Source organism: Nannobrachium achirus, assembly GCF_963921795.1.
Source record: "Nannobrachium achirus genome assembly, chromosome: 19".
In the NCBI taxonomy this organism is placed as follows: domain Eukaryota; kingdom Metazoa; phylum Chordata; class Actinopteri; order Myctophiformes; family Myctophidae; genus Nannobrachium; species Nannobrachium achirus.
This window is the reverse complement of record NC_137826.1, coordinates 53,140,956-53,166,251: the sequence shown is the minus strand read 5'-3', so window position 1 is coordinate 53,166,251 and position 25,296 is coordinate 53,140,956. Positions and strand designations below refer to the sequence as shown.

General features: G+C 45.0%; 1 protein-coding gene across 1 annotated transcript in view; it reads right to left on the bottom strand.

Moving 5' to 3' along the window:
- Window positions 1-25,296, bottom strand: part of nsg2 (neuronal vesicle trafficking associated 2) — a gene marked incomplete at both ends in the record, with an annotated part of 100,420 nt that overhangs the window by 42,941 nt on the left and 32,183 nt on the right. Inside the window, one exon of the mRNA XM_080748854.1 lies at window positions 22,934-23,044. Within this exon, the coding sequence (XP_080604980.1) occupies window positions 22,934-23,044 (111 nt within the window). The remainder of the gene's footprint in view (window positions 1-22,933; window positions 23,045-25,296) is intronic.

Genomic DNA, 25,296 nt, shown 5'->3' with positions numbered 1-25,296 from the left:
CAGAGCCCGGACAAAGCCAGGTGTTGGAGCTTAGCTCCTTCCAGGAGCCATCGCTCAAAAAGGAATGATTTGTACCTGCAAGGTCTCCTTCCACCCCACAGCAGAGACCATAATATGCTGCAATGTTCAACGGCAAAGCAAAGGACAATCAAATAATGAATCGCAATTACTTACAATATGACAATTGAGTACCTGAGACGAAAAACAGTCTAAGTCAATATTTTAAAACTTTGAATATAGATATATTTTGTTATGATTTACCAGACTGTAAACCACAAACTAGAAGTTTTTCATCTGTTAAAATCTTAATGCACTCCCCCCTCATTTTGTTGAATTAGATTTTTTTTTACCCAACTCATACAGTATATTAGGAATTATAAAACATAATACTTATGGAAAGTGAAAAAAAAACAGTAGATCTCCAACAGTTTGTGGAACAACAGTATAAGTCTGAACAAGCAATATTCAGCAGTCAAAGGGAGCAGATAACATTAAAAAAGACAATTGAACAAAATGAGGGGGGAGTGAATTAACAATTTAACAGATTAAAAATTACTAGTTTGTGACTTACAGTCTGGTAAATCAAAAAAATGTCTATATTAAAACAAATCAAATATTGACTAATAGACTGTTATTCATCTCAGGCACTCACTTGATCGTCGACAATTAGCGTCACGAACGTGACAACCTTTAACTGCTTGTAAATCACAGTCTATTATTCAGCAAACAGAAAAACAGACTGAAATGCACCCACACAAACATGTCACGGTGTCTAATGAGGCATGCTGACAGCCTGCAGGAACACTTATGTTGTACTTTAAGCAAGACATCAGAGTGGTTGTTTGGCCACAAACAGGTTACATTGTAACAGCACATCATTACAGTAATGGGTCTCAGAGGAGGTGTTAAACATCTGCACTTTTTTGCTAATCATCTCCATGAGAGCACAACGAACGGATGAGTCTGACTCTGGAGAGCACACATGAGGGTATTAATGATGGAAACACACGCACACAGAACTCGGAGGAGCACCGCCTGCTACTCCGGTTGAGGCACCACATTGGTATATTTTTGACATTTAAAAGAGAAAATGTTCGAACAATTACACCTATAAAGCTGCGTCCAAACCTGAAGCTATTTCTTCTATTCTAGTCGCTTCTATCGCTTCACTTTGGTTGCGCAGGTCTGCTGCGTTGGTAAAAAAAATCATGTCCCGTTGGATTCAAGGCGAAACACCCGGAAAAAAGGAAGTCCCAACACCAAACACCAAAAACATTTACGTGTCTCCGGACAGCATCAACGCTGATTGGCTGTCAGGACGTGATGGGTGGAGTGGGGCCGAAGCGAAGGTCGCTTCAGTTGGATTTTTCCAAGTAGGGCGAAGATACGAGGCGACCGTTCGCGCTGTTCGCGCCGCCCCGTTCGGATCGTTCGTGCCGTGATCGGTCGCGCGTCGTCTCGTCTTTGCATTGACTTTGTATGTAATCGGGCTGCTCGAACCATCCGGGTTTGAACCCAGCTTAGATAGATAGATACCTTTATTATCCCAAGGGGGAAAATCAGTTGCCCAGAGGCAGCACATCAGCAGTATAAGATTATTTACAAAGTTACAGAGAAGCACCACCTGGTCCATACGTTATGACGTATGGACCAGGGTCTTTCACTGACAACACAGGATGCATGCAGCTCCATGTAACCAAGTTAACCCTTTGTCTCGATCGTTCCTGAACGAGACAACTCCTTTTGGCACAGCGACCTCCAGTGGCCGTATCTCGTTACTGAACGGGTTTGGCCCCTTGGGTGTTCCAAGGACCCCCCAGAAGTGAAAATTTGAGTTACAAATGTTCCCTTAAAAATACATATATTCAAAGAGTTGCACACATTTTCACGACTTTTCAAAAATAGCAAATCTACAAGCTTTTTCAATAGCTAAAGTATAAAAGAATTAGGGCCCCCTCCACCTTGGGCCCTGGTAACTCAGTCCCACTCCCCCCACCCCCCTTGTGACGCCCCTGCCTCTGGGCTTCTGACACAAACATGACAGGAGAATAAAATAATGCATGTTTCCCAGAGATATCTGTGATTGAATATTTCTGCATTAGAAAAGCACTGGGAAAGGTTTGGAATTTGCGTCGCAGCGCGACGTGTTGTGAGCTTGGAGGTCGGCTATTTTTCGATATTTTCACCAAAAGGCCCTTTTTAGAAATGTCAGCCCCTTGCCTCTCCAACATTCTCTGCACGTCCCTGTTGCAGAGCATCATTAAAAAACAGTGTCCTGTCCTTTTCCAATAACCCGTCGTGATCTCCACACAGCTCTCAGTCTGGGCCTATCTGGCCCCGCTGGGGCTTTTCTCCAACGCACAAAAACACAAGACTTGGAAGAAAGGAAGAAAGAAGTGGTTTTAAGCAACCAGAATTCGAAAACAAAAAGAAGAAATGAAACGCGGCGCTGCCGTGAGCCATGGTTTTGTTTTTGAAAGTTGATTTGTATTCACTGCCGTAGACCCCCCCCCCCCCCACCGACCCCCCCCCAGGCAGGGAAAGTTCCTTTCTTTTCCGAAAAGGTCCAACGAAAAGGTCACAAGAAGCAAAACAAGACGTTGTTTATGTCTGTCTGGAGGAGCCTGAGTTGTGCTTAGCATGCGCACCGGCACCACTGCAATCTGGGAATATTGTCTGTCTGTCTGTCTGTCTGTCTGTCTGTCTGTCTGTCTGTCTGTCTGTGTGTCTGTCTGTCTGTCTTTCTGTTCTGTCAGTTAGTCCTGAAACGTGAACGTTTTGACATGACAGGACGCCATGGCAACGTTGCATGTTGACGAAACCATGCCTAAACCTAACCCTAAACCTAACCCTAAACCTAACCCTAAACCTAACCCTAAACCTAACCCTAACCTCACAAACATATACCGTTGTTTCCTGTTGAGATTGGCACATTTAACCCAGGTTTTTTTTTCTTCCTTCCCTCTCACTCACGTCACTTTGTCCGCTGACCTCACTCAGCAACGAAATAAAAAGAAAATAAACAAAAATAAAAACAAAACAATTCACAGGAGGCAAGCAGTGATCACCCCGTGATGTGCACTGCAATGTAGTTTCAAATGCACCGCTTTTTTTTTCTTTCTTTTTTTTTTTAGTAAAAAAGCAAAAAAGACGTGTGACCTTATGTGATCTTGGCAGGTTGCCCCAGGAAATGTGCCAAAATCCTCAGGAAACAATGGTACCTAAACCTGTCTGTCTGTCCGTCCGTCCGTCCGTCCCATTGGGGTGACTTTGGGGTGACAGTGGACCGGTCGTGCACGTGACGATTCATTCATTATTCACCATTTCATTCACTAGCTCTGAGAATCCCACTGCAGATGTCTGTGGATCGATGTGATCCTGTTAGGGTGTCAATAGGATGGCCTTGCACGCGGCCGCGCGCATGCACATGTGTTTACAAGCCTTTGAAACGCTTCCCCTTGTGTTTGAGGATAGACTAACAGGCAAGCTGTCAAGGACTGGAGAGGAGAGAGGAGAGGAGAGAGGAGAGGAGAGGAGAGGAGAGGAGAGGAGGGGAGAGGAGAGGAGAGGAGAGGAGAGGAGAGGAGAGGAGGCACAGAGTGTAGATCTGCTATTTTTGAAAAGTCGTGAAAATGTGTGCAAATCTTTGAATATATGTATTTTTTAAGCAAACGTTTGTAACTAAAAATGTTGCTTCTGGGGGGGGGGTCCCTGGAACTAAATATTTTGAGATGGGGGTCCGTGGCCAAATACATATAATTTTGGGGGTCCTTCACACGAAAAGGTTTGAGCACCACTGACGAAACATAGACCTTCAAAGACTTGCACAAATTTTCACGATATTTCAAAAATATCAGATCTACAAGCTCGCAGTGAGCTTTTATATCTGCTATTTTAAGTTAGTTAAAGCACTACATAACGCTGTGAATCCTTGTAGCCAGGGCACAAGGATGTGGTGCGACACCCAGCTGGTAAAAACTACATTTCTGTTGATTGGAGCCCCAGCAGATTGTAATTGGTTGTAATGGTTGTAATCAGCGGCTCCCTAACCAGCCTTTCCATATTGAGGAAAGTCTGCGTTTCTTTCTAAAACTGAGTCGTGATGATCCAGTCTGGGAAATAAAACTAAAACCAATTGGTTTTCAATGGTGGGCTCTGGCTGGCGCCATGTCGGTTTGTTCCCCCACAGGGGTGTCGCACCAAATTCTGGGCCCTGGGTACAAGGATTCACTGCGGGCCCATAACTATTGAAAAAATAGCAGATATACAAGCTCACAGCTGTGAGCTTGTATATCTGCTTTTTAAAAAAAATCTTGAACATTTGTGCAAGTCCTTGAATATTTCAAATCCTTCTATATGTCAGTGTTTCTCAAACCTTTTCATGTGAAGGACCCCCAAAATGATATGTATTTGGCCATGGACCCCATCTCAACATATTTTGTTCCAGGGACCCACCAGAAGCAAAAATTTAGTTACGTCTCTCAATTTCCACGTAAAAAATACATATAGCCTATCCAAAGATTTGCACACATTTTCACAACTAAAAAAAATAGCAGATCTACAAGCTCTCAGCGCGGCTGTGAGCTTGTATATCTGTTATTTTGCAATAGCTAAAAGGCTCCTCCACCTTGGGCCCTAGTAACTCACCAGGGGCCCTATTTTCGTGTGTGTATGAATGGGTGTGCAATGCACAATCTATGTAAAGCGCCTTGGATAAAGGTGCAATATAAATGGAGCATTTAACCATTTATCCTGGGAATGGGATTATTGTGTCTAAAAAGACATATCTAGCCACTTGCAACACTCAAATCAAAATCGTTAAAATCGCTAAAGCGATAGAAAGCAGTAAATTAAAATATTTTAACACTCTTTTCTTTTCTCTAATTACATAAAAATAGTTGTTGTCCATTGACTATCAAGAAAATACAAACAGGATCGTTTCGCTGTTACTACGTGTCATCTTTTCGACACCAAAACCCAACCCTTACCCTAACCCTAACCTCCGTGGGGTGAGTCACTAACCCTCCCGACGAACTGACGGTCGTTCGAAAGAGCGATATTTCCCCAATACATACATGGCACTTTGTGTCAAAAAGGATGCCGAAACCTGATCTTCAGTATACGTTGACAGTAAGTACCGGGGTTGAGTAGCCTACTTTGACCACCGCTGCTGACAACACAGCATAATGGCTGCTGCACTTGCAATTGCCAGCCCATTTCCTAGAATTAACAATCCATTCAAACATTAACAAGCACATTTCCAGAACATTCTCATTAAATCGGGGAACGAGAGTTACGAGACGCAAATTGCTGATTATAATCACAAGGTCACGAATCCCAACCACCCGACATAATAATAACATCGTCCCTCAATCATTGATCAAACATTATCTCTCTCTGCAAACAGGTTCTGGCCTGTTAACACATTTTAAGGTATTTTTTCAGTTAAAATTAGATAAATATGATATGACATCATAGTGATTGTTGAGTAACAGGAGTCTCGCCGACTATAGCAATCAAGATATACCATTGTGTCCTGTTGAGATTGGCACATTTCACCCAGTTTGGACAAACGTCACTTTGTCTGCTGACCTCACACTCAGCAACGAAATAAACAGAAAATAAACAACAATTTAAAAAAAAGGCAATTCACAGGAGACAAGCAGTGATCACCCTGTGATGCGCACTGCAATGTAGTTTCAAATGCACTACATTGCAGGTGTTTTTTGAGAGTGAAAAAAATAAGAAGACACGTGTGACACGGGTGTGATCTGAGCAGCTTGCCCCAGGAAATGTGCCAAGCTCAGTAGGGAACAAAGGTACACGTTCAGGACACGATACCAATTTGGGAGAGTGTTTTCTGCTTGTGATTCAGTCCGAGTGTATCAAAGGGTGCGTTCGTAAATGCGCCCCGTTTGTGGTTAGGGTTAGGGGTTATGGTTAGGTTTAGGCATAGTTTTACTGAGGTTAAGGTTAGGGTTAGGGTTAGGGTTAAGGTTAGGCATAGTTTTAATGAGGTTAGGGTTAGGATTAGGGTTAGGTTTAGGCACTCACTACACTGAGCACACACCCGGTGCGCATTTCCGAACGCACCCGTTGATACACTCGGACTGAAACACCAGAGGAAAACACCATCCCATACCAATTTCCTCCAATGAGGAGAGAGAACCCATGTGGCTCGCAGGACAAACAAGATGAATTGGAAGTGATGACACAGAGAATGAACAGACGGACAATATTGGAAATGGAACAATATCCAATTGAAGCTGATAAATGGGTTCCCTCTCCTGATAGGCCGAAAAAAATTAGATGATTGGATCGATCTCTCTCTCTCTCTCTCTCTCTCTCTCTCTCTCTCACCCATTTGGCCACCATAAATCAATCTGAACCCTGTCTGTGATATGATGATGATGCGTACATACTTTACCCTGTGTCCAAAAGACTCAAGCCCTGTCCATATCGGGGGGGGGGGGGGGGGGGGAGTGGGCCTGAGTTACTAGGGCCCAAGGTGGAAGGGCCTTAATTATTTTAGACTTTTGCTGTTGAAGAATAGCAGATATACAAGCTCACAGCACAGCACCGAGTGCTGCTCTGCAAGCTTGTATATCTGCTGTTTTTTAAATCCCCCATATCGTCGTTGTCGGGTGAAAACCTTGTATGTCCAAAACCGTTCGTTTTGCATTTATAATTTTAAAATGATTTAAACTAGTGAAAACAGCCGACCGCGAGGCGTTGCGTGCTTGTAGATCAGCTGTGTTCACTACTTTTGTGTGACGGCCTTGTGTGATGAAGCAGGGCCTTGCTTTGCAAAGAATTGTACAAATTTGAAACTTGGAGATGCAAGGTTTCTGCCCGACAGTGACGATATGAAGAACATTCATGGGGGGCCGGCAGTGAGACCTTGTACCCAGGGCCCAGAATTTGGTGCGACACCCTTGTCTCCATCTAGTCAACTGCTAAACATTTCGGGAATCGCAACCATTTCACGCCAGAGATATCAAATGTTATTTCAGGAGACGATCACTTGGGTTTAGGTATACTTTATTGACAAGAATGAAGGCAGAAGCAAGCATCGCACAGCATGGCATATTGAGCACCCTACTATAGAGACAGCATAATATCTAAGGCCTATATAAGCGCATCATATTGGCAGCCTACCTTAAGCGCTACTATAAGCCAGCATAGAATCTATATCCTAAGTGAAGCATTGTTTGGCATGGGTTCTGCCTCGGGCCATTACTCGCTGACCCACGATCCCCATGTTGCCATGAGTATCGAGGGCATAATCTTATTACAGCGAGCTCTGGCCCGAGACCCCCCACGGGGGATCTGAAGCAGAACCTGACGGTGGAGCTGGGGTGGTGGCGGGGCAGTGCTATGCAACAAGACTGAGACCCACCAGCTAGCTTCCCTATGAACCCTGGGTAAGGGGGGGGGCAGGACCCTGTGTCCCGTCCCCCTCCGCGTGCGCGCCCCCCTTGTGACCGTCCACCGAACTAGCTATGATTCTACGAATCGTCGCACTATTTCAGGAGACGATCACTTGGGTTTAGGTATACTTTATTGACAAGAATGAAGGCAGAAGCAAGCATCGCACAGCATGGCATATTGAGCACCCTACTATAGAGACAGCATAATATCTAAGGCCTATATAAGCGCATCATATTGGCAGCCTACCTTAAGCGCTACTATAAGCCAGCATAGAATCTATATCCTAAGTGAAGCATTGTTTGGCATGGGTTCTGCCTCGGGCCATTACTCGCTGACCCACGATCCCCATGTTGCCATGAGTATCGAGGGCATAATCTTATTACAGCGAGCTCTGGCCCGAGACCCCCCAAAACTACAAAACCCCCAAAACACGCCAAAAGCTCAGAATCCCATGCCAGCGCTAGCCAACTGCGAGGAAGGCAGCTCTGCTGTGACTCTAGCGATTAAGAATTATCATTACTGCGGGGGCAAACTATGAACTGCCTGTCCTATTGCTATAGATGGCTATTAATACTGCTAAAGCAAAATAAGTAAGAATGTAGCCGCCTGCATGGCTTGCTATAAATACTACTAAGCAAAATAAGTAAGAGAATTAACGGCTTGCCAGAAATGCTATTAATCCTGCTAAAGCAAAATAATAAGTAAGAATATTAGCAGCTGGCAGACCGAACCAACGGTGAGGAAGGCGGTTCTGCTGACTATAGCGAAACTGAAATCTAACTGGAAGCCATACTAAACAGCCTAGTGACAAGCGGGAGCAGCAACACTGAAATATATATACAGACAGCAGAACCAGAAGCAGCGATGAGACCTTTAATTCATATAACTTCAGCACCAGACAGCTTGATATATCCTACCTAACTGACACCCCAGCAACCACCTAGCTTTGCGTGATTGAAATATTAAAGCGTAATATTTATCGTGGCCCGCAACCTATCAGGGGCGCGTGCCCCGAGTAACGCAACAGAAGCAGCAAATAAAACACGCAACCTATCAGGGGCGCGTGCCCCGAGTAACGCAGCAGAAGCAGCAAAATGAAACCCTATGGAACAACCCTGCTAATAGTGCCTGCAGCACTATTAGCATCAGCAGCAGAAGCGTTAACTGAACGCGTCCAACTCCAGCTTGGAACCATTACGCTTCGGTCAGTCCTGTGTTGTGTGTGCTTGATAGCTTGGCGTGCAGGATCTTGAGTTAGCTGAGGGCACCAGAAGTGCTGGTGGTGTGGCTGCTCCGATCCGGAGAGAATGCAGAGTGAAGAGGGGCGGGCCGCAAAACTGGCAGCTCTCTCCGGGGGTCGTGTGACGAGGACGTCGGGCAGACAGCCCGGTGTTCAGCATGGACATGAAAGGACAGAAGGGAGAGTTAGTTCTGCGACTGACACTGGTGTACCTTCCCTGCTTAAACTGCGAGCTGCAATCTTCAGAGGCCATGTGCTAGTCGCATCTTAAGCCTGGCCTTGGTGACCGCATGTGCTTGCCGCAGAAATTACAATCTTAGCTTTAGCTGACCATAACAATGAAACCACGCCTAAGGTCGCTGACTTTTGGATCACAGAGAAATTTTCGCAGCCCACGGAGTGCTCTGCTGCAGAGTCTGCTGCTGCACATATGAGAATCTCTACGAGATACCCGTCTTGACCTTTAAAGGCAAGCTATGCAAGCCTAGTTTAGTTTAGTTTAGTTTATTAGCACATCATATAAAACATGTAACATTGTATACATGGGATCAAAATACAGTGCGAGGAAAGGAAGAAGCCAACAGGCTTATTTTGAATCCTTCCCTTATTGGAAGAGATAATAAAATTACAGCTTTAAAAGTTCAATAGCAATACACCACAAAAGGGGCAGCTGTGCAATGAAGAGATAATAACACAGAAACTGCAACAAAAGAACAAAAGACAAGAGAAAAAGAAAAAAAAAACATGAAGAAAAACACATCAGTAAACTAAATCATGTTGACTACAGTTAGGACGACATAAGATATAGCTTTAGATGTTTTTTAAATACTGGCAAGGATATTGATAACTTCAGTGAAGCATCTAGACAGTTCCACAAATGAGGGCCTCTAAATTTGATAAATGATTGATGTTTTGAAGTACGACAAAAAGGTAAATCAAAATCATCCCTTTGCCTTGTGGGGTAGGAGTGAATGTCAGAAGTTAACTGAAAAAAATTATGAAAAGAAGATGGAATGTCTTGTTTGCATTTTTTAAATTTAAACATAAACAAACAGGTTTGTAGAATATTTCCTTTGTCAAAGGGCAATAATGAATATTTAATGAAGAGAGGAGCAGATGGCTCATATCTATTTGACTGAGAAATCATTCTCACAAACCTTTTTTGAATGATCAGAATTTGCGTTAAGAATGATGGACATGTTGCAGCCCAAACAATATTACAGTAACTAATATGTGGAAAGATTAAGCTATAATAAAGCGTTAAATGGGACGAAGGAAGAACAAATGGACAGATTTTTCTCAATATACCAAGCATCTTCATCGACTTCTTGCATACAGTATCAATCTGTTGTTTCCAGTTTAAATTTTCATCTATAATGACACCCAAGAATTTTGTATAAGGAACCTGGCAAATTTCTGAGCCATTGATTAAGATTCTAGATTTTTCATGGGGGAATATTTTGTTTATGTTGCTAAAAATCATGAAGTTGCATTTTTTGATATTGAGAGTAAGCTTGTTCAACTGGAACCATTTGTAAACATCCAACAATTCATCATTAACATGTGTAACAAGGGTATTTAAATCACTGTGTGAGGCAATGAGATTAGTATCGTCTGCAAATAAAATAGGAAGAAACATTTTGCAATTCATGGCTAAGTCATTAATATAAATCAAAAACAATAAAGGACCAAGTATGGAGCCCTGAGGAACCCCGACTAAGATTTTCAACTTCTCAGATAAACAACCATTTATGGACACATATTGTTCCCTGTCAACTAGATAGTTAGAAAACCACTTAAGAGCAACATCCTGAACTCCATATCTATTAAGTTTAGAAACAAGAATTTTATGATTTACAGTATCGAAAGCTTTGGTTAAATCCAAGAAAACACCAAGAACAAATTTTTCATCATCCAGAGCTGAAGAGATATTGTTGACAAGCTGTAACAGAGCCAGTTCAGTTGAGTATTTTTTGCGAAAACCATATTGATGGCAATAGAGGATGTTGTTCTTAAGTAAATGAGCGGAAATTCTTGAATAGATAAGTTTTTCCAAAATTTTAGAAAAACAGGGAAGAATAGATATGGGCCGATAATTGCCAAAATTATTAGTATCTCCTGATTTATGTAGTGGCACCACTTTTGCTATTTTTAAATTGTGAGGAACAACACCAGACTCTAAAGATAAACAAAAAATATGAGTTAAGGGTTGGATAATATAATCAATAATTTCTTTAATAAAAATACTTCTAAACCCATCATGACCTTCAGCAGAATTTTTCAAATTAGAGACAATACCCCTCACTTCCTCAACACTGGGGGGATCAAAACTGCAGAGTGGAGAAAACTGACCTTTGATTAAACTACATGGCATATCATCAGATACATTTATATTGGCCGCCAATGAGAGGCCAATATTAACGAAAAGATCATTTAACCCATTTACTATCTCTCTCTGATTGAGAGGAGAACCTTCATTTCCCAAAACCTCAACTGGAACAGTTAATTGTTGTTTTTTGCGTTGTAATAATTGATTAATGATGCTCCAAGTAGACTTTATGTCCTTAGAAGCTTGGATGAATTTGTCTGAGAAATATTTCTTTTTAGCATTTCTTAATGATTGAGTAAATGTATTTTTGCATTTCTTATACGTTTCCACATTGAATGGAGTGGGACTTAGAATAGATTTTTTGTATAGTTTCTTTTTTAGAAGAGAATGTTTTCTTAATTCTGTAGTAAACCAAGGATTGGCTTTAAAAACCTTTTTCACTTTTTTTGAGGTAATCATTGGGAAGCATTTATCAAAGACAGAATTAAAGAGTAATAAAAACAACTGGTAAGCTTTCTCCACATCATGCAGCCCTAAAACACCATCCCATGAAACATCCTTAATAGAAGATTTAAATGATTCCACATTCCTTTTGGAAAATTTACGATAACTGATTTCCTCTTGTACCGAGTTATTGCTAAGCGTATTATCTTTAATATGAATTAATTGGAAAACTGGGAGATGATCTGACATATCATTTAACAATAGACCAGAGGTAATTTCAAGGTGCAAGAAGTTAATTAAAATATTGTCAATCAGTGTGGCTGATGAACTAGTTATTCTAGAAGGTCTGTGAATAGAGGGATAAAAATAAGCCTAGAGAGCGGCTAAAGCCCAACATTCAGTACAAGTAAGACGCTGCTATGTAACTAAGGTTGCCTATTATTAGCAAGCTTAGAGAGCGGCTGAACGCTCACAGAATCGAACAAGCAAATGCGTTGCTATTTACCTGCTAGAGTGTGGCTCCTCAGGGCATCTGGGAAAGCTGCAGCTGGCGAGAGGAATGGAGTTCCCACCGCTGGTGCTGGAACTGCAGCTTCCCATGTTCCCTTGCGACCTGGCGGTGGCGACGACGGTCGCAGCCTGACAGCGCCTCCGGAAGATGGGCCGGCACCACAGGCTTCCAGCACGGCGCAGCGCTGGTTCATGCTCATGGTAGCAGCAGTAATAGCATTAACTGATGCTGTAGCAGGCGGGCGGGCAGCCGGACGGGAGGACCGACAGGCAGGTGGGAAGGCAGGCGGGCGGGCTGGCGGTAGGCCACTTCCGTCTGCTGAATATGGCGCGTGCAGGCGGGCAGGCAGGCAGGCGGGCGGGAGGGCGGGCGGGCAGGCTGGCAGGCTGGCAGCTCATGGTAGCGGCAGAAGTAGCGGAAGCTGTAGTAGCGATGCCCTCTCCAGTGCTCACCGACTCCTGACTGGTCTCATGGAATTATACAGTAGTGGACGAAACTATAAAAATAAACATGTTAGCAGAAAAACACTCAGCCGCTGCAGCGCGACGCTGCAATGATGGCATGCTGTAGCAGCCGCTATGCAGCGGCTCCATCAAGAAGCTGAAAGGACAGACATGATGTTAGCAGCAACATGTAGCAGCCGTGGCCCGAAGCTATAAAGAAAAACACGATTTAGTTGAACATGTAGCAGCTTTAGCATAAAGCTGCCATGCTAACCTGATGCCGTGGCGGGGGCATGCCGCAGCTCCGGCCTGGAGCTGTAATGATAAATCTGTTAGCAGAAAACCTCAGCAGCTGCAGCGCCATGCTGCTATGGCGACCTGCTGTAGTAGCAGCTATGCAGCAGCTCCAGCATGAGCTGAAAGGATAGAAATTATGTTAGCATTTAGACATGTAGCAGCCGCAGCAAGAAGCTAAAAAGTAAAACACGATTAGTGGAACATGTAGCCGCTTTAGCATAAAGCTGCCATGATAACCTGATGACGTAGCCGTGGGCCTGCAGCCACTCCGGCTTGGAGCTGAAATAATAAACAGAATGTTAGCAACCAACAAGTATTAGCTTTGGCGTGAGCTGCAGCAACAGACGTGTAGCACTTTAGCCTGAGCTGAAAAGAAAGCATGGCGTTAGCAGCCTTTATCCTGGAGCTGCAATGGTGAACATGATGCAACAGTCCTGTGGCCGCTTTAATGTGATTGTAAAGATAAACAACTCGTCATTTTTCACTAGCAGTAGCCTTAGCTGTAATTATTAGCTCGAGTGCCGCAGCTACGGAAACACCACAAGGACATACAGTACAGTGCGATACGCAGTGACCCAGAACTATAACCTTAGATTGAAACAAATACGGCAGCTCGATAGAGGATAGTATCCAATGACTTCAACTTCAACGCTGCCACACTCGACGCCGCCCTGATGCCAACAGACACGCGGCAGTTTCTGGCCCGAGCTGCAAACATAAACAGATGTTAGCGTTTTCACCAGAGTAGCATCGGCAACCATCATCAGCTGCTATGCCAGCAGGCAGCCGCAGCTTGGGCAAAGCTAGCATTAACCGAGACCAGGCAAAATCCTCATGAACAGCAAACGAAGCCTGTATGCTAAGCTTGTACAGTGGGCACAAGCGAAGCATAGACATTGATAATACATGCGCATCCCTGCCCTATTGAACTGCGCGTGCACATAAAATAATATAATAACGAAAAAGAATCGTAACGGACCAGGTGACATGGAGGTTAAATGCTAGAGAGCCACATTACCCATGTGCTCAGAATGCGCAGACCGTGCGCCACCCTTCGCTTCGTGACGTTACCCTCTGCTAGCCTGTATGCTAGGTAGCTGCTGACCACGGACACACGCAACCCCCATGGAATAGGCAGCTTGAAGAGTCATTACGGAACGTTAGCAAACCTCTTTAGCTACATGAGTTCTGAGTTGTAAGCTAGCCGACCATCAACAGACAGCTCGTGGCTGCCTGGCTGGAATGAACGATGGCTCCTACCGTAGCAGAAGAGAATATTTAGCTGGAGCTACCGAGCATTTAGAGAAGACTACGATTCCCTGCATGCACTAGCGAATTCAACTGGTGACGTCAGGACAGACAGGCACGACTGCGTTAGCGGAAGCAAAACATTGTTTGCACGTAAACTGTGGCACCTATGAGCTTGCGGGTTTCCTCCTCTCGGGAGCCCACGCAGACAGACATCCTTTATAGGCTTCTCAAAGAGAGGCGATTACTGTATTTAATAATTCATCCCGCGAGGGCTTCTACGCCACGGTAACTGGCAGCAGCCCTACTGTGGTCCAAGAAGCGACAGAAACCATTTAGCTGCTATGGTATAGCAACTAGCACCTCATAAGCAGCAGCTGTTAAGACGGCCAGACAGAGCAAAAAGAGGAAAACATACACATAACCCGAGGCGAGGCAGAAGCAATATAGGCCCCATACTAACTAGATTAAGCATGCTGCGAGCGAAGCTTGAATCGAAAGCTTCCTCCTGGCCTGACGTGACTAGTAATTCATACGACTCTTGCTACTAGCACGACGCCGAGGCTTGGCATGATAGAGAACTACATTTCCCACACGCAGCGCTTAGTATTCGCTGCCGAACGTCATGCCGTAAATCACCGCTTGACGTGACTCGGCTAGCTCAGAGCTAGGTGAACGCTGCCGTTTACAGCCACCTGCAACCTACAAACTGAATCCTCCTAGCGTGATTCATTACTTGCTACGGGGCCATGTTTTCACGCGGGCCGCCGCTCTATGCCTTGACATGGCTAGCACATTGATTTACCAGCTAACAGCATCCTTACCGAAATAGCCGGCTAGCAATAGCCACCAGCTAGCTCCAAGCTCACTGTACATTAAACCTGTTGTTCCGCGCTAGCCGATACGGCCCGCGCCGTTGCAAAGTACTGACATTGTTATCGACAAACCCAACAACTGAGATTACTTTAACTCATGGTAGCCCAGTAAAGGCCCACCAGGCCACGAAATAAGTTAGCATTTAGCCTGTAGCCACAGCCAACTTCTATGATACTGAGTTTACCTTTAGCAACTTTGGCAAGCCTGTAGCACCTTTGAAATAGCTTTAGCAACAAACAACTGAAAGTACAGAAATCAGCTAGGCACCAGCAACGATAGCAAGAAATCTGAACCTTGAAACAGCAGTTTAGAATTCAGCGATTACCAGAATAACAATCTCAAACTTCCCATACAACCTGGCCAAGAACACAGCTTCTTAGTTTGGCAGCTAAGAACATGAATTGAGCGATAGTAAAATAGCAGAAACAGCCAGAAATACTCAGCCAAGTTAGGCACCCTCTCCAAGCGGTGGGCAACAGCACAGCTACCTGCAAGCAACAAGTGTGGCACTTGTGTGTGTACTGCAGCGTGGTAGCAGCAGCAGTGCTATGCAACAAGACTGAGACCCACCAGCTAGCTTCCCTATGAACCCTGGGTAAGGGGGGGGGCAGGACCCTGTGTCCCGTCCCCCTCCGTGCGCGCGCCCCCCTTGTGACCGTCCACCGAACTAGCTATGATTCTACGAATCGTCGCACTATATGTATAAGCAATCGGCAGAAACATGTAGCCTACATTTGAAGCAGTTTATTCTGGTTGTTTCTTTGTGCAATGGAGAGGTAATAGCCTCTAAACGATCAGTGCAAACGGCTCTCTGTTGGTCCACCATCCAGGCGATATCCTTATTCCTCTCTGTTGCGTCCTTATATTCCTCTGCAGTTTCGTTTTAATTCTTGTGTAGCCCTACATAATTTTCCAATGCATGCCAGGCCTTGTTAACGGATTTGGAAGAGATTTTGAAGCTCTGGGTCCAAAACGCGTCGGGCAGTGTGCAGTTTTCCTCCATGGTGCTGCTGACAGTGAAGGACTGAGTGAAGCCGTACGTGGTACTTCAAAGCGCGTCGTACATAGCAACAGTAACGAGGGCGGAGAGGTGGCAGTGGCGTCAGTTCAGAAAAAGCTAGGGTATGGCAAAGATGGGAGTAGTCATGGAAAAGAGGCATTACATTTTGTATAACACGGTTCTATTGTGAAAAGCAGACCTACATGCTCACAACGCCTCACGCTGCGAGGTGTTGTGAGCATGTAGATCTGCTATTTTCACAAAATGTCTGAAAAAAACGAGTTTTGTCAGTTTTTTACACAGGTTTCTACGGTTTCTTGGGCTGGATATGGCAGCCTGGAATTGTTGTTCAAGTGCAGCTAAACTTGGCATGTTAGTAAACGTGCCACATGAATTGCACCTGTGCAGCTGACCTACAGAACCTGGGAATTTACCATTTTGTCAAGATGGGGAGAATACAAGTGTGGAGAATATAATTATTATACTTGTTAAAGTGTCCATTTTGTAACATTTTGCATTTGTAGTTATTTTACTGTAATTTAACAACATAATAACCATCACCGATACACAAAGAGACATTCATGGATTTATATATTTTAAAGTAACTTTTATTTTCCCCCAAGGACCCAGGGTATGGCAGCTGCATACCCCTGCCATACCCAATTGACGCCCCTGAGAGGTGGGGCGTGGCCTCCGGGAATCATGAATTGGCACTGGGTGTAAATGGGTTACAAAAAATAGTGGCTTCAAAACGGGCAATAGAAACCAATGGTGTGATGTCACCGTTCACTTTGTCCATTCTTTTTTCTGTACAGTCTATCTATAGAGTCTATATCAGACCTGGGCATTGTGTGGCCCGGGTTATTGGCAAATTACAAAATAAACACATTTTCAAATTTTACCTTATGTATGGACTAAAGCTACATTTCTTTTATTTTGAAGTTTTTTTATTCACGTACATATGGATGCAATGCGTACATCATCACGTGTGTGTGTGTGTGTGTGTGTGTGTGTGTGTGTGTGTGTGTGTGTGTGTGTGTGTGTGTGTGTGTGTGTGTGTGTGTGATCATTGGATCGTTGTCTCAATAACAAGCAGGTGGTCGGACTGGTCACAAGTCAAGACGACCTACCTTACCTTACCCATCAAAAATGGATAAAGTGTAAAAAAAAGAAAAAAGAAAAAGAAAAGTCGACTGCTACATATTTATTTACTGAAGTCGGAGGTAAAGCCATGTGTTTAGTCCAAGGGTCTTCAACAGGGGGTCCGGGACCCCTAGGGGGTCCTTAGAGTTACTACAGGGGGTTCTCCAAATCTTTCTGTGATAGAAACTTTTTTTCTAATTTTTATATTAACCACTTGAACCCTAGTGTCCATATTCTTAGAACTTTAGCAAAAAAAATAGCAGATCTACAAGCTCACAACGCCTCGCGCTGTGAGCGCGTTGTGAGCTTGTAGATTGGCTATTTTCGGCAAACACATTTGGTGTAGAGGGGAAAAAGAGCATCTAAGTACAGAGTGAAAGGTCAAGTTGTGTTACGATTCAAGTGGTTAAATACGTATCTGAAAACACAAATTGACATGAATCCAAAATACACTGATGATTTTGCTGCCAAACAATGAAACTATATGGAATCTGTGAACAGGTTGTGGGGGTCTCTGCTTCATCTCTCTCTCAGCTAAGGGGTCCTTGGCCTGAAAACGTTGAAGACCCCTGGTTTAGTCTGTGCACGTGCATGCCTGCGTCACGTGTATCCATGCGCTGATATATAGTATACAGAGGGGAGCCGGCCAAACACATCACATTGGATTGACGGCTTGGCAGGCTGTCAGCTACACACGCCAAGTCATATGAACTGCAGCCAGACATGCACTCCGTCCCCTGCTCCATCCATCCACCACCACCACCACCACCACTCTGCTTCTGTTAACATCATCTCTCATTTGATCAGCCGCTGTCGATATAGTTGACATTCGAAGGGGGGGAAGGGAGGAAAGGCGAGAGAGAGAGAGAGAGAGAGAGAGAGAGAGAGAGAGAGAAAGAGAGAGAGATAGAGAGAGAGAGAGAGCGGGCACGTACACATAGACATCAAAGGGGGCTTTTAACCGTCAGTAAAAAACTGCCCTCTCCAGACCATGAATGCATTTTTGACTACGGTGAAAGAAATTCAAATGCCCCCTCTTTCCATGCCATACCTGAAGGCAGCAAGAGAATGGCCTTTTCCAAACTCTCCTGAACTTGAATGCAGCATCTTATGTTGAAAGAATAAGAATTGCCCTCTAGAAATCCATGCTTAGTTCAGTGTGGTATCAAGCACCGAAAATAGCCGCCCTCCAAGCTCGCGCTGCGACGCGTTGTGAGCTTGGAGGTCGGTATTTTCACCAAAAGTGGCCTTTTAGAAATTTCAGGCCCTGCCTCTCTAACATTCTCTGCACGTCCCTGAGAGAGAGAGAGAGAGAGAGAGAGAGAGAGAGAGAGAGAGAGAGAGAGAGAGAGAGAGATTGTCCGCGTTCAACTCGGCGAGACAAACTGCGTCAGGTAAAATCACGCCAACAAAAGTTGACATTTGTCATGGTACAGTATGTGTCACGTTGGTTCACGTAGTTGCAGTTGCGCGCACACACACACACACACACACACACACACACACACACACACACACACACACACACACACACACACACACACACACACACAGACACACACACACACACACACACACATACCTCGGGGCAGTTGTTCTGTACATTAAAATGTCACAGTTGTCAAATGTTCTGTACATACAGTACATTTCTCTTCCAATGTTATAAATCTATAAATCTAATATTGGCATCGCTCCCAGGCGGACGGAGATGGACTTCTGGTCCCGTTGACACTCAGTCACAGTTAGGTTACTGAGTGTCGCCCCCTGGGCAGGGGTGTCAACACCAAATTCTGGGCCCTGGGTACAAGGATTCACTCACATTTTGTGCTTAAACTATTGAAAAATAGCAGATGTACAAGCTCACAGCGCGGCACCGAGTGCCGCGCTGTGAGCTTGCAGATCTGCTATTTTTGAAAGTCTTTAAAAGTCTTTGAAGGTTTTTTGAAAAACCTACGTTTCTATGTCGTCAGTGGTGCTCTCACTTTTTCATGTGAAGGACCCCGAAAATGATTTGTATTTGGCCACGGACCCCCATCTCAAAATGTTTAGTTCCAGGGACCCACCAGAAGCAAGATCTGCTATTTTTCAATAGCTAAATTATAAAATAATTCCAGGCCCCTCCACCTTGGGCCCTAGTAACTCAGTCCACATAGTGTCGCATGTGTCTGCCTTCCATTCAGTCTCACACCACGTCTCGTCATACACTTTTTACACCTAATGTAACTAATTCTGACTCGACGACAGCTGTCAAACCCGACGGTTGATTTCCCCCACGGCCCTTATACTGTATACAGTATGCCACGATGTTAGGACGTCACCCAGCAGAGTGTTATCCAGCATAGCGTGCCTAACGCTAATAACAGGCCGACTTTATTTATTTCTTGGCGCGTGTGCAAGACACCAGTCACGATGCCATACCTTATCTTTTGCTGAACTGACGCCACTGGTGGGAGGTGCAGAGAGAGCCACCGCATGGGACAGGGTGGGATGGGTGGCAGGCAGGGCCGTGCAGAGGATGTTAGAGAGGCAGGGGCTGACATTTCTAAAAGGGACCTTTTGGTGGTAATATCGAAAATAGCAGACCTGAGCTTGGAGGTCGGCTATTTTCAAGTGAATACTGGAGATGTGGCGTAACGGCATGGATTTCTACAAAGGGAGGGCAATTCTTTCAACTTAAGATGCTGCATTCAAGTTTAGGAGAGTTTGGACAAGGCAATTTGAATGCTGCCTTCAGGTATGGCATGGCAAGAGGGCATAAATGTGTTTCTTTCAGCATAGTAAAAACTGCATTCATTATCTGGAGAGGGCACTTTTTAAAGACGGATAAAAGGGTAGGGGCCAGAGCATGTGAGCGGAGTGGAACAGGAACGAAAGCCGCTCCGCGCTCCAGAGGGCTCTTGTCCCGCTCGCTCGTCACTCTGGTAGGCCACCGGGCCGGGCCGCGCCGCTCCGTCGCTCATCTTGATTTGCGCATTTGTCGCTCCGCGCTCGCTCCACGCAAAGTTTTAACAAAAGTATTTTGCTACCATGTCCGAAACGCTTTCTCCTTTGCTTTGCCACAAGTTTTCCCAACACAAATGCCTGCTGTAACGTGAGCCGCTCAGACCCATTTGACAAGTCGCTCGCTCACGCTCACGTCAAAAACGGCCCGCTCCGCTCATATGCTCTGGTAGGGGCTCAAGCCCCTTTTTGCTGTCTATGTGTGCACGTGCCTGGTGGCAGGGAGTGAGAGAGGGAGGATTAGAGAGCATTTTACACCCTAAGTGCCTTCATCCATCAACACAATCTGCGCAGGGAATGTGCATGCCTTCCGTCTCGCGCGAGCACGCACGTGTGTGTGTGTGCTTGCGTTTGTGTCAGTGAAGCAGAGCCAGAGGTTCGGTTCAAGCGCCCCCCAAAGCGATCTGTGTAGCCCAAATCCAACCGCAATACATCTTGCACGCTGACACAGGCTGGTAGCAGGCCAAGATGTACTGTACACACTGAAATCTTCTCTGTCTTAACCCATTCAGAATGGGTACACATTATTGTGTATAATTAGTTTATGCTTTAACTATTGAAAAATGGCAGATATACAAGCTCACAAGCTTGTAGATCTGCTATTTTTGAAAAACTGTGACATTTTGAATTTTGACCCCGATTCTATAAGTGTCCTTTGAATCCTTTTGAAGACTTTTTGAAAAACCTATGTTTCTATGTCAGCAATCTGGCCAGCCATCGTCAAAGAAAAGGTCCTTTTCACTTAACTGGAGCTCAGTTAGCCTGTTCTTGAGAGACTACTATGTTAGTGGTGCTGTGGTGTGTGTGCGTGCGTGCGTGGGTATGTGGTTATGAGTCAATGACTGTTTCATTTTGGTGTTAATATTTTATATATACAGTACATTATGCCTGATCTTTTCTGCAGGTGCCACACACCCTCACGCACACGCACACACACACACACACACACACGCACACACATTCTGTGTTTGTTTTCACACGGTTGCCATGGAAGGGTTCTTTCCCTTATTGTGCTGCCATGGCAACGTGTGTGTGTGTGTGTGTGTGTGTGTGTGTGTGTGTGTGTGTGTGTGTGTGTGTGTGTGTGTGTGTGTGTGTGTGTGTGTGTGTGTGGCGTGCGTGCGTGCGTGCGTGCGTGCGTGCGTGCGTGCGTGCGTGCGTGCGTGCGTGCGTGCGTGTGTTGGTCCTCTCAAAGGAAAACGATGTGTTATGGTCGACAAAGATGTTTACAGTCATTAAGTCCTGGAAAATACCTAAAAATGTCTTCTAAATCCATAAAAAGACGTATGTATCTATGTCATGGACGACTAGAATTATAGGTTTTGCAATTATTTGACCCCCCCCCCCCCCCCCCCCAGAGGCAAAGATTTTCAAAGGTTTGCTTTAGAAATATATATATACGATTTGCACAAATGTTCATGATTTTTTGTATAGTTAAAGCATAAAAAAGCGGTTAAAGTGGTGAAAATCTAACATAACAAAGATGGGTTCCTGTTCTTAATGGTTTAGAGCAACATGGTTTCTTCAACAGCGGGTCCTCAGAGTTACTACAGAGGGTTTTTGAGCGGTGGTCACACCGTCTCCTATACGTGGCCGTGTGTGTGGGTCTCCGTCCGGCCGTCCGTCCGGCCGTCCGTCCGGCCGTCCGTCCGTCCGGCCGTCCGTGTATGTAGCCTCAAGCCTGCAGTACCTTTTCTGACCACACATGTTAAGGGAGGGGCGCTGTTGTTCTCACTCACACACACACACACACACACACACACACACACACACACACACACACACACACAGGGGGGAAGGGTGGGTCAGCATGTGTGGTCAAGTATTATTATTATTATTTTCTGACCACACATGTTAAGGGAACTGCAATACACACACACACACACACACACACACACACACACACACACACACACACACACACACACACACAGGCACCCCCCCCCCCTCCCCACGACCACCGCTCAGTTCACACGGGTGTGATTTTTATATTATCCACGGCAAAGAGGTTTAGTGTATAGGGCAGAAAGGGCAGACTAAGTACAGAGTGAAAAGTCAAATGTATTAAGTATTGACGGTTCAAGTGGTTAAATATCTGAAAACACACATTGACATGAATCCAACACACACTGATGAACGTGCTGTCGAACAATGACACTATATGAAAAGCTTGCGGGGGTCCCTGCTTCGTCCCTGCTTCATCTCTCTCTCAACTGAAAACGTTGAAGACCCCTGGTTTAGAGTTGGGCACAGGATCAGGGAAAAGAGTACAGTACAGTAGAGTACAGTACAGTACAGTACAGTACAGTACAGTACAGTACAGTACAGTAGAGTGCAGTACCTTCAGTCTCTCTGACATGGGCTCAGGATCAGGGATAAGAGTACAGTAGAGTAGAGTACAGTAGAGTACAGTAGAGTACAGTAGAGTAGAGTACAGTACAGTAGAGTAGAGTACAGTAGAGTAGAGTAGAGTACAGTAGAGTACAGTAGAGTACAGTAGAGTAGAGTACAGTAGAGTACAGTAGAGTACAGTACAGTACAGTACAGTACAGTACAGTACAGTAGAGTAGATTAGAGTACAGTAGAGTACAGTAGAGTAGAGTACAGTAGAGTACAGTAGAGTACAGTAGAGTAGAGTACAGTACAGTACAGTACAGTACAGTAGAGTACAGCAGAGTACAGCAGAGTACAGTAGAGTGCAGTAGAGTACAGTACAGTACAGTACAGTATACAGTACAGTAGAGTACAGTACAGTACAGTAGAGTACAGTAGAGTACAGTAGAGTACAGTACAGTAGAGTACAGTAGAGTACAGTACAGTAGAGTACAGTAGAGTACAGTAGAGTACAGTACCTTCAGTCTCTCTGACATGGGCTCAGGATCAGGGATAAGAGTACAGTAGAGTACAGTAGAGTACAGTAGAGTACAGTAGAGTACAGTAGAGTACAGTAGAGTACAGTAGAGTGCAGTACCTTCAGTCTCTCTGACATGCCGTCGGTGAAGCTGATGGTGAACTCTTCCACCTTTGGAACCTTCATCCTCTTCTTCTCTGTCTGGTAATCCGTACGGGTCTTCACCACCACCTGTGGAGAACATAAAGACTGTGCTTTTAGCCTTGCATCCCCATCACGGGGCCGATACTAGCTGATATTCAAAGGTGCCGCATTCGTTTATCATAATAATTTGTATGTTTCCTTCCAAAGAGTATTGTTTATTTAAGATATCCTTTCCTGGGGTCAAATTTCTAAATGACAGTAAAATTGAAAATGACAAGCAAAAATAAAATTACAATAAAATCCCTAAATACACATTTACAGTGCATACCATAGAAAACAAAATAATAAAGAAGCAGTACATTATTTGGTTCCTGTCATGTACTCATGTTGGACTATGCAAGGCAGGGGCGTCCTCTTCCCTGAGCCAAGCCTAAACCGTATAGCCCATAGGGAGAAGGGCTACACATCCTTCAGCACCATGGACAGGTACACTCCATTCAGCTCTGATACTTCGAGTGACAGCCGCTGACGGCCGCGTCCGCGAAAAAAGCAGGTGCGGACCACGGACCTGCTTTTTTCAGTCGGTAGAGCTCGCGCCTTTGGACCGCAAGGTCATGGGTTCGATTCCGACCACCGCCAACTCAGCGTATGAGTAGCACATCTTGGCAAGTCGTGCGGCAAGTACTGGCAGCTGATGGTAGGTGTGGCGCTCCACCTCAGCAGTCCATCTCCCAGGGGTCTAGCGCATTGTAACAGGGACAGACTCCCGCGTGTTACCGGCTGATACCGACAACAAGCCACTCCCGACCTACTTTTGGACCACGGACGCGAGACCGCATCCATGGACGTGAGACCGCGTCCACGGACGCGACACCGATTCTAACGACCACCTAACCCTAACCCAAACCCTAACCTTAACCTCAGTAAAACTATGCCTAACCCTAACCCAAACCCTAACCTTAACCTTAACCTCAGTAAAACTATACCTAACCCTAACCCAAACCCTAACCTTAACCTCAGTAAAACTATGCCTAACCCTAACCCAAACCCTAACCTTAACCTCAGTAAAACTATGCCTAACCCTAACCCAAACCCTAACCTTAACCTCAGTAACTGTGTGAGACGCAGTAGCGTCCGTGGATGTGGTCTCGCGTCCGTGGACGCGGCCATGGTCCATGCGTGAGACGCAGTAGCGTCCGTGGACGCGGTGTCGTGTCCATGGACGCGGCCATGGAGGCAGCCATGGACAGGGACGCGGCCGTCAGCGGCTCTTGCTGGATACTTCCTCCAACACCATGGAGAGCTACACTGCATTCAGCATGATGCGTTCAGCACCATGGACAGCTACACCGTGTTCAGTTTAGGCCATGGACAGCTACGCTGCATTCAGTTCCACAGCTATACATCTTTCAGCACCACGTACAGCAACACTCTCACAAAACACACAATCCAGCTTTTACACCCTGAAATACTAGAACTGTAATTACTGACCACTTGTTAACTGGTCAGATTTAACTGGTCAATTGATCGCGCTGCGTCTTGTATCAGTGGAACTGACGTTGCCTACCCTCATTTCATATTTGTCAGTATCACATTGTTTCAATATATTATCACATAAACATAAGCAGGTTGGCGCACGGCCCCCCATCAAAACAGTGTACCGTATTATTAGCAACGGATGGACAGTGCATTTGCGATAATAATAACCAAAAAGCTTATGGGAATGTATGATGATTTCCTAATAAAAACCCCTTACCACAATATTTACTGTACATGAATAATAAGAAATATTCTGTTTGAACCAATATTCATTCATTCTGAACAAACAAACAAGCAAACATGCACGCACGCACGCACACACGCACGCACGCAAACACGCACACATGCACCGTCAAGGCATAGTGCCAGGCACGTGTCATTGTGTCAGGGCTCTTTTAGAAGCTGGCATTTCCTGGATAATGACAAATACTCCAGCCCAGAAATTAGCACATTCAATCAGGGGGTTCAATACTGCTCACAGTAGGCTGTTGTCAACCTCACTGATCATAAAACACCAAACAATGGTGGGCAAAGTACCCAACCCCACAGTAGTGGACTGATTCTTTCCATCCATGTACCACTATCAGCACGTGACAATGTTGTACATTCGACAAAAAGGTATTTTGTTGGTCGTCATAATGCCTGATTTAGTGATTTTACACTCGCATGCTGAAAATAGCCGGCGCAAGCTCACAGCGAGTCGCAGTTGTGAGCTTGTAGATCTGCTATATTCAGTTCACAACACCCGAGCGGAATCAACCATAAAATGACTTGTCTTTTCGTTCTACCAGATCTCTTCA